This window comes from Nicotiana tabacum, chromosome 7 (assembly GCF_000715075.1).
Source record: "Nicotiana tabacum cultivar K326 chromosome 7, ASM71507v2, whole genome shotgun sequence".
NCBI lineage: Eukaryota > Viridiplantae > Streptophyta > Magnoliopsida > Solanales > Solanaceae > Nicotiana > Nicotiana tabacum.
In genome coordinates, this window is record NC_134086.1 from 17,263,309 (window position 1) to 17,274,188 (window position 10,880).

The 10,880-nt window shown below is 30.8% G+C and overlaps 1 protein-coding gene across 3 annotated transcripts; it reads left to right on the top strand.

Moving 5' to 3' along the window:
• The first annotated feature begins 6,001 nt into the window (after positions 1-6,001).
• On the top strand, positions 6,002-10,228 carry LOC107826896 (ethylene receptor 2-like). 3 transcript variants are annotated; one of them, XR_001657377.2, is made up of 4 exons: positions 6,002-6,169; positions 7,019-8,888; positions 9,028-9,680; positions 9,763-10,228. XR_001657377.2 is itself a non-coding variant. In XM_016653940.2 (3 exons), the coding sequence occupies exons 2-3, from the start codon at positions 7,137-7,139 to the stop codon at positions 9,571-9,573; spliced, it is 2,298 nt and encodes a 765-aa protein (XP_016509426.1). In that variant the 5' UTR covers positions 6,002-6,169; positions 7,019-7,136; the 3' UTR covers positions 9,574-9,761. The 3 variants fall into 3 exon arrangements, 1 of the variants encoding a protein (XP_016509426.1); XR_001657378.2 differs by having other exon boundaries at positions 7,042-8,888; XM_016653940.2 differs by lacking the exon at positions 9,763-10,228 and having other exon boundaries at positions 9,028-9,761.
• The last annotated feature ends 652 nt before the right edge of the window (positions 10,229-10,880 follow it).

Genomic DNA, 10,880 nt, shown 5'->3' on the forward strand with positions numbered 1-10,880 from the left:
CTATTTTTTCGAATTTTACAATTCTTATGTCCAAACGCCCACTAAATTTAATATAAATTCAGTTGTAAGTATATTTTGAAATTACTTCCCGGTATGAGTTTTATCACATTCTTCTAGAAAGAGTGAAAAAGAAATTGCTTTTCCAAGTGAGATAATTAATTACTAGAAGTTTAATTGGTAAAGACAATCTCTTTATGGGATTTATGGTCAAAGTCTTGTTCATCCTTGTTTTATTCATAAAAGCCAAACCGAAAAAGAAAAATGATACTTATAATTAGGGGTGTACATAGGTCGGGTTGGTTCGATTTTACAATTACCAAACTAAACCAATTGTGTCGGATTATTAAATCTAAAGACCAAACCAAATCAATAAAACTCGGGGTTTTCACTCTCGTTTTTTCTCGTTTTTTCTCGGGTTTTTCGGATTTTTTCCCGGTAAAATCTTCGTAGAACAAAACATATAAATTGTGCTCAAAATATTTCTTTAATCCTAGTAAGATACAACTATATAAAGTATTTTCCAAGAAAATAATACAAAATATGAGATGTGTCATGACATTATCCTAAAATATTCAACAATAAAGACAATAAAATTATGTAATATAAATATTGCTAATTAAAAAGCTACAATAAAAATAAACATAAGCTAAAAGTACTAAGTCATGATAAAATAAGTAAACTAATAAGGGAATATTAATTACATGACTAAACGCTAAAGAAAAAATAAAATTAGATTATGCATTTTTATCTAAATTATTGCAAAACAAAATATAGATATTCAATACATTTCCGTTCATAGTAATGAATTAAATGTCTTTTGTTAGCATTAATATTGATTTGATTTTGGTTTAGACTTTTCTTAGCATTATTTAGTTTACTAATGTTAATGACTATAAAACTTATTGGAACATTCAAAAGTTCTAAGTCCAACCTTGAAATAATACCTTAAAAGATAAAATTATGAAATTTTTTAAGAAATATTTATAAATTACATCACAATAAGTATATTTATATATTAAATATATCTAAAATTTCTATATATGTAATGTCGGGTTAGTTTGGTTTCGGTTTGACTTTCTTTAGTTAAAACCAAACCAAACCAATTATGGTCGGCTTTTTTTATAAACACCAAACCAAATCATAATCGGATTTTTTTTTTCTCGGTTTGACTCGAATTATTGGGTTTGTGTGATTTGTTGGTTTCCTTTGTACACCCCTACTTATAATATATGGGTAACATCGAACAAAACCGTCGAAACCGCCATAAATCACCGAGATTGTACCGCTTACAAAGAGCTCCGACCACCGTGCCCCGCTTGGCGTTTCCTTATCCAAAATTTACACGCGCCACCGCTAAAGCGTGCAATTTCTCTCATCAACACGTATCCTCCTTGAGGACGATATAAACGAGAAACATACCACTTAATGAAAGTGTAAGGCTCGTTATGATACGAAAAATAAGAGACAATTAATTATGAAATAATTAATTATGAGATTAAATTTGAGATGAGTTTATCTCATATTTGATTGGAATAAAATTATGATATAATTAATTTTGAGATTAATTATTCTGGAATTGTAATATTTTTTTATCACCATATGAAAATGAGATAACTAATCTCGAAATAATTAATCATGAAATAATCTTTTCCCCAACCAAACGACCCCCTAGTATTTGTAAAAGAGAATAAAAGAATATTACTTTCATTTTTAGATAGCTCAATTGGTTGGCTATTTAAATTTTTTTTCTGATGAGTGTTCGATTCTCTACCACGTAACTCCCTCCTTATTCCTTTTCCTCCCAATATTTGTTTTAAAAAATATACATATATTAAATTTATTAACAAAAAATTCTTTTCATACATATAGGGGTAAGTATTTATAATATGATGTGTTAACTATTAATGTAGTCAGTTTAACTTGATTGTATAAATTCCTACACTATCAGTATATTAAACGTACACTCCCGTCATTTATATGACACTAATATTATCACCCGCGCGAATGCGCGTACACTAACCATGTAATATATTTGAGTTATTTGGATTATATGTAAATAATCTTAAAATTTAAATTTTCTCTATTAAAATATAGATAACCATTGGATATTAATTAAGAAACACTACACGAAAAAGATTAACCATTTCTCAAATTTCCTAGATATAATTCTATTTTTATTTTTTGATATCATTCTCGCGGGTATCATTGGATCCTAAAATTAGCTGGGAAGCAAAATAATAACTCATTTTTATAACAAAACAATCAAAGGTTGAGACTATGAAGGATTCTTTGGATACGACTTGACTCTTTTACTACTATTTGAACTCTTATGTTGTGTGTTGATATCTTTCAAAAATTATTTCTATTTTAAATTTTAGTTTCTACAATATTATTTTTAAATAATAATTTATTTTATAATAATGTAAGTGAAAATATTATCCTTAATTCAAAACTAAATTTAGTCGGCTATCTAAGAATTTAAAAAATTGTTTAGCCAGTAATTGTTTTTCCAGTGTGACTCCATTTTGATATTTGACATTAACCATATTAAATATCCGAGTTTTTTGAATGATATGTAAATAACCTTAAAATTTAAACCTTCTAGATAATCGTTAGATATCAGTTACGAAACAGTACATGAAAAAGACTAACATTTTCTCAAATCTCGTAGTGATAATTTTATTTTTGCACCATTCTCATTGGTGTCATTGGAATCTAAAATAGCCAAAAAGTGAAATAATACTCGTATTTATGTCAAAGCACAAAGGTAGACACAATATGAACGATTCTTTGGTTACGACATGACTCTTTTACTACGATTTGAACTCTTATTTGATATGTTGTTATCTTTCAAAAAAATATTTCTATTTTGATATTCCAATTTCTAAAACTATATATATATATATATATATATATTATCTTTATAATGATGCAAGTAAAGATATTATCTTTAATTTAAAATTCACTTTAGTCGGCTATCTAAGAATTTAAATGATTCTTTAGCCGGTAAAATCTTATTTCAATATGACGTTATTTTAAGTTTATCGATATCTCTAGTCACATGTTTTTAATTTGGAATACCCTATATACAGAGGTGGATCTAGGATTTATACTTTATGGATTCAATTTTTAAGGTTTTAACTCATTATATTTTTAGAGTTATGAGTTCATATATACTATTTTTATAATTTTAAGAATGTTTTACATATAAATTTTTGCTCAGCATGAAAAGTTATGAGTTCAATTAAACCTGTTGTCAACACTCTACATCTGCATCTGCCTATATATATACGAATTTTTTGTTCTTTGAATCATTAAATGTTAAATTAGTTGATTGTTATTGTATAATATTGCATGTATTATTTTGAAATTGCCAAGTAGTTTTTTCTCGATACCATACTTGGTTTAACCTCAATGCAAACTACTCAAACTGCATATATATTCAAATTCAAATATCATATCAGTTTGTTAATAATAGTAATTTTTTAAAAATGACACACAATTTAAATTAAAAAAAATTCTAAGATATCCTTGTCTTATAGTCTATGTATTTGAGTTGAAAAAATATTTAAAATCGATAATATCAACTTCCAAATTTTTTATACTTAACATAGATGAAATAGAAGAAGAAATTCGTTGACATCTCTTATTTCTGGTTTTTAGATTTTTCAAACATATTTTCTATATTTATTTATTTTTATCTTATTTTTTATGTCTTTCTTTTCTTTTTTTACAAAAATTAATTTATTTCTCTATAAAAAGATGAGTTTAAATAGAAATTGTCTACATAAGAACTTTATTTATATTTTTAGTGTTTAGTTTAAATTCTTCCATATTTTTCTTTTGGCTTTAAATAATCAACCTAAATAAGTGCTCGACTTACCACTTAAATTAAAAAACTGAAGGATGTGTAATTTATATATAATCCATATATAATCCATATATAATATGTGTATAATCGTGTGTTGTCGGTATATCATATATATATATATATATATATATATATATATATATATATATATGTATGTATGTATGTATGTATGTATGTATGTATGACTAACATAGTCAAATATAAAATAAAGTTATCATATACTATTTGCATTTATTAGCTTGCCACTTGGCTTACCCACAATGCAATTATATATGGTAACTTTCTTGCTTATATATATATATATATATATATATATATATATATATATATATATATATATATATATATATATATATAGAGAGAGAGAGAGAGAGAGAGAGAGAGAGAGAGAGAGAGAGAGAGAGAGAGAGAGCTGGATAACCATAGACGTATATCATATATGTTATATTTATTTTAAAAGAAATTCGATTTATTCAAATCTAGCTATATTATTTTAAAGAACTATAATTATAGGGTTTTAAGTGTGAAAGAGTTCTATAGTTATATGGAATAGTTTTTTTTTCACAGTCGCATTAGTATTTAAATAATCAGAAAAGATAACAAAAGTTCCTAGTATGATTGCATATGATCATTAACTGAATTAAGTATGATAACTTGACCCAAAAAAAGATAAATTTCTTTTTTTATTTTAATTCAAATTTAAAATTTTTATCTATAAATTCAAAATTATTCTTTAATTCAAATTCAGTATATATATAGAAGGGTCAAGCAAACATGGTTGAAATATATATATGACTAACATAGTCAAATATAGAATAAAATTACCATATACTATTTGCATTTATTAGCTTGTCACTTGGCTTTAATATAATGTCAATTATATATGGTAACTTTCTTGCTTTAATATATATATATATATATATATATATATATATATATATATATATAGAATATTATTTTAAAGAACTATAATTATAGGGTTTTAAGTGTGAAAGAGTTCTATAGTTATATATAATAGTTTTTTTTACATAGTCACATTATATTTAAATAATCAGAAAAGATAACAAAAGTTCCTACCATTATTGTATATGATCATTAACCGAATTAAATATGATAACTTGACCGATAAAAAAGATAATTTATTTTTATTTTAATTCAAATTTAAAAACTTTATCTATAAATTCAAAATTATCCTTTAATTCAAATTCAGTTTTATATATATAACATAGTCAAATATAAAATAAAGTTACCATATACTATTTGCATTATTAGCTTGCCACTTGGGTTAACCACAATGCAATTATATATGGTAACTTTCTTGCTTTAATATATATATATATGATTGAATATGAAGTTTTTTTTAAAAAAATATTCTATACATATAAGGAACCAAAATTAATCTTACTATTAGTAATTAAATAAGAACTTCACATACTACTTCCTATTTTTCTCTCTTAAAAGAACAAACAGGTCATATAAGTAAGAGTAAAACAGAAATTTTAAGATTAAGTGGACGTTTTGGACATAAAAACTGTGAACTTCCAGAAAAGAATATTTTTTTTCAAGTTGAAAATTAAAATTGTGTTTGGACATGAATACAATTTAAATTTATTTTTTAATTGTTATGAGTGCTTTGAAGTGAAAAATTTGTAAAAATAACTTTTTGGAGTTTTTTAAATTCTGAAAAAATTTCGAAATTCAACTCCAAGTGAAATTTAAAAATTTTGTGGCCAAACACTGAGTGAAAATTTTTTTGACAAAAAAGAAATATTTTTTTTATGGACAAACGGGTACTTAACATTTTTTAGATCTAAAATATTTTATTTTTTTTGAAACTAATTAATGGAAAAAGTGACATATAAAATAAGAGTGATATCGGCAGATTTAAAAATAGAATTAAGTAAGTTGATGAGAATGTTTCTTAAAATAAGAAATTGGGTAAAAAGGTTTGCTACTTCTTTATAGGGAGGCTGAAGAGGACGTTTAAGAGTAAAAGTGCGTCTATGTTCTCTTCATGTAAGTTTTGTGGGTCCCTCTTACACCCCTTCCTAACCCCTCTTCCCCCACCCCACCACACCCCACCCCACCCCCTCTCTCCCTTAATCGAAGCTTAGATTTCCCTGTCTTTCTTCCTTTGTTTGCTTACTTTTTCTGCTCTCTTAAAAAACAAGTGAAAGTACAAATCTCTCTCCCTCTCTCTATAACATTACTTGTTCGACTTGTTCTTTTCTTGTCTTCTTCGTAAGAGAAATTTCAGTTCTTGAAACTTGCATTCCAGCACAGAAGAAAGAAAGAAAGGTAGGGAAACCAAAAGGGTCGCTAAATTCTTGAAAAATCAGAGAAGTTTACTTTTTACCTTATTTTGGTGTAAAAATCTAATCTTTTTTCTCTTTTTATATGTTTGGTGATGAAATGGAACCCCGTTTATAATGTGGTACCCGGTTTTGTTCTAACTGGATCATTAAATTTTTCTTTGTGGGTTTTTTTTTAGTCCCTTTCTAATAGCTGCATTGGGTTTTGGTTCTTCTTTTGAGTAGCTAATTGGAGTTTTTGTAGGTACTGTTTTTTTTCTTCTTTTTTGATGATATCAATGCTGGAAAAATGCATTGGTATTTAATTGGGTTTGCATGTGGCTGAAAGATAAGATCTAATTGTTGGATTGGCTTGTTTTTGGTTTTCATTTCAAAAAGATGTGTGTGTGTGTGTTTACTTTTCAGGTAAATTTAGCTCAGCATTTTTTACAGCTGTGTATTGAATTTTTTACTTTAATTAAGTATCTGTTTATCTTTTTTACTAATGAGTGATTATTGTAGTGTTGTGAAAGTCAGAAACTTGAAATTCTATTTACTGATAAAGAGAAAAAAAGTCAAAATTTTGAAATAAATAGATGCATTTTTAAGTTGTGTGGGGCTAGTTGGTATTTGGCACCTTTTAGTCTCTTCTTTTTGGATATTAACCTGCTTATGTTAATTGCAAATGGATGTTGGTGCATGCATTTGTGTACATATCTGTGTTATTTTATATTGATGTTAAATAAAGCCCTTTTCTTTTTTCTTTTTTTTTTTAAATTTGTGGGGTTCTTATGTACTTGGTCCAGTTATTGAATCTTAACTAGTTGTCTCTTGCTTATATGGTTTGATTGATCAGGTATATGATTGTACATTATGCAGCATTGGTGCTGAAAAGTGTCTCCACCAGTGGGATTTCACTGGGTCGTTGTTCTTGGTGCTGAAAAGTGTAAACGCGAGTAAGTCTATTGGATGCAATGTTGAAAAGAGTAACGTCGTGGTTGTTGATTTTATCGTTCCTTGTTTCATTATCGATTGCTAATGGTAGCGTTATTGAGTGTAATTGTGAAGATGACGATGACGTATTTTGGAGTGTCGAGAGAATTTTATTTTTCCAAAGACTCGGTGATTTGTTTATTGCAGTAGCCTATTTTTCCATTCCGATGGAGATAGTTTACTTTGTCAGCTGTTCTAACTTTCCCTTTAAATGGGTGCTCTTTCAATTCGGAGCATTCATTATACTCTGTGGATTAACTCATTTCCTCAGTTTCTTGACTTATTTTGGCCAATACACATTTCACCTTGTGCTTGCCCTTCTTGTTTCCAAACTCCTCACTGCAGTCGTCTCTATGCTCACTGCTATAACCCTTATAACCCTCATCCCTTTGTTGCTCAAAGTCAAGGTAAGGGAATTTATGCTGAAAAAGAAGACTCGGGATCTTGATCGAGAAGTTGGAATAATAAAGAAGCAAAAGGAAGCTGGAATGCATGTTCGGATGCTTACACAAGAGATCCGGAAATCACTTGATCGTCATACAATACTATACACAACTTTGGTTGAGCTATCGAAGATATTGGATTTGCAGAATTGTGCTATTTGGATGCCAAATGAGAACAGAACTGAGATGAATCTGATGGATCTGAGTCATGAGCTTAGAGGGAGGAATATTTCCAGTATGTATAATATGCCGATCCAAACCAGTGATCCAGATGTAAAAGAGATCAAGGGGAGTGATGTTGTAAAGATACTTGACCCGGGCTCTCCACTTGCTGCTGCAAGTAGTGGAGGGAGTTGTGAGCCGGGAACTGTGGCTGCAATTAGGATGCCAATGCTGAAGGTCTCGAATTTCAAAGGTGGAACGCCTGAGATTGTCCCGCAATGTTATGCGATCCTTGTTTTGGTTCTTCCTAGCGGAAATGATAGGTCTTGGAGTAACCAGGAAATTGAGATAGTTAGGGCTGCAGCCGATCAGGTTGCCGTGGCTCTGTCCCATGCTGCAGTGCTTGAAGAATCTCAGCATATGAGAGACAGATTGCTGGAACAGAATCGAGCGCTGCAACAAGCAAGAGAGGATGCTCTTAGGGCAAGTCAAGCAAGGAATGCATTTCAGACGGTTATGAGCCATAGGTTGAGAAGACCGATGCACTCAATTTCAGGTCTGCTCTCCGTGTTGCAGGATGAGAAGTTAGGTACTGATCAACAGCTTCTTGTGGATGCTATGATTAAGACCAGCAACGTTGTGTCCACGCTAATGGATGATGTGATGGATACTTCAACAAAGGACAATGTAAAATTCCCATTGGCGATGCGGCCTTTTCAGCTACATTCCATGATAAGAGAAGCCGCTTGTCTTGCCAAATGTTTGTGTACATATAGGGGTTATAATATTGGCATTGAAGTTGACAAATCTTTGCCCAATCGTGTTCTGGGTGATGAAAGAAGAGTGTTTCAAGTTTTACTTCATATGGTTGGAACTCTTTTGAAAGGAAACAACGGAGGGCATCTTATCTTCAGAGTTCTCCCGGCAAGTGAAAATGATGTAAGTTGGAAAACAAGGAGATCAAACTCATCTACTGACATTGTCTATATCAGGTTCGAAATTTTCGCTAGCATTAATCGATCTAAGGCAGAGGGCATAACATCCACATTACCACTCTGCACTCGAATGTACTGCAACAACGAGGTTGAGGAGACTTTGAGCTTTGCCGTTTGCAGGAGGTTGGTTCATGTAAGTATATTCATATTCCAACATTTAATTACAGATTAAACTATTGGAAGTAGCCAGCTTTATTAAATCTGTTGTTCATATCTTTTTGCCATTTGAGTTTTAAATTAACTTCGTTCTCGTATTTGAAAATGGCAAACAGTTGATGCAAGGAGATATATGTGTAGTCCTAAATCCAGAAGGTTTTGATCAATGCATGGCCGTTATTGTTGGGTTTCGAAGGCAGCCATCAATTCCTATAAGCATACCTGAATATGGGGAATCCTCTGATCCTTCACATACACGTTCTCTTCTCCACAGTGTCAAAGTTCTATTAGCTGACTATGATGACGTGAATAGAGGCGTAACAAGGAAGATGCTCGAGAAATTGGGATGCAACGTTGCTGTAGTTTCGTCTGGATATGAATGCCTCAGTGCTATCGGCCCTGCTGTTTCCTCGTTCCAAATTATACTTTTGGATCTTCACTTACCTGATGTAGATAGCTTTGAAGTTACCATGAGGATACGAAAGCATAGTAGTAGGAGCTGGCCTTTGATCATTGGTTTAGCTGCAACTGCTGATGAAGATGTAAGTGGAAGATGCCTGCAGATCGGAATGAATGGAACTATACGTAAACCAGTGCTCTTACCAGGACTTGCCGATGAGCTTCAGAGGGTCCTGCTGCGGGCAAGCAGAGTAATGTCATGACAGTAACGCTGCCTTGCAATGGACGATAATTAGGCAGGGAGTCGTTTGAGGCACAATGCTAGATGATGTACAAATAGAAAAGCATACTGATGTTACATACACACCTTGTAAGTCAAAACGGTATAGAAATTACTTTGTCTTCTTTTCTTTTCATATAAATATTTTAAGTTCTACAGCATTTTGTTGCAGCATATTCAGTTTTGATCAAACTTGACAACTTGTTGATTACCTGAGTAACATGTCCCTATGAAATACAAAGGGCAGCCTGGTGCATTAAGCTCCCGCTATGCGCGGGTCCGGGGAAGGGCCGGACCATAAGGGTATATTATACGCAGTCTTACCTTTCATTGCATGAGGCTGTTTTCACGGTTCGAATCTGTAACCTCCTGGTCACATGACAACAGTTACGCCAAGGCTACGTTTCGTCCCTATGAACTACGATGTTATAAAATAGCTTGAGAATAGCTACATTTCGAAGTCGTAGAGCAGTAGTTTTCATGCTTTAAAATTTTCTTTAGCAGGATCAATAGTCACCATTTGAAATTTTTTGTTTAGGATGTCTTAATTAAAGGTTGATTTCAAATGTAGCCGTAGGAGTGCATTGAAATGCAAGTATAGATATGCCTAGATGCATTATACTTCAAAATTTTCTTTAGCATGTTGTTAGCTTCTGCTATTGCCTATTACATGTGGATTCAGACACTTATAAACTATAGTAGATTCCATACATTATAGAATATTGTGCTCAAAATCCTTCATATAAACTAGAATATTACTCTCTCCGTTTCAAAAAGATTGTCTTAGTTTGGTTTTGAACAAAATAAAGAAAGAGAATACTTTTGAGCTATGTGGTCTTAAATAAGCCAGAATATTTGTGTAACTATAAAACTTTTGAAACCTGTGGTCTGAAACCTGCCATTTCACTTGTGTGACTATAAATCCTTCTTATTAAGGAAATAGTGCCAATCTTTTTAAAACATATGGAGTATTCATTTTTTTTCTCTAGATACTACACAATGTTACTTAGTCAATTCTCTTTTTTGATCTTCACTTAACTTTATAGTACATATTTAGCGAATTATATATATGGAAACAACCTTTCTATCCTCACAAGGTAGGGATAAGGTCTACGTACACACTATCCTCCCAAGACTTTACGGTGTGGGATAATACGGGTATGTTATTATTGGTTTTTTTTTGTGTATATATATATATATATATATATATATATATATAGGGTGAGAATGAGACAAGTGCACGAAGTCATATCGTTATGCTCTAGATCCGACTGCAACTTGGTTCAGGCA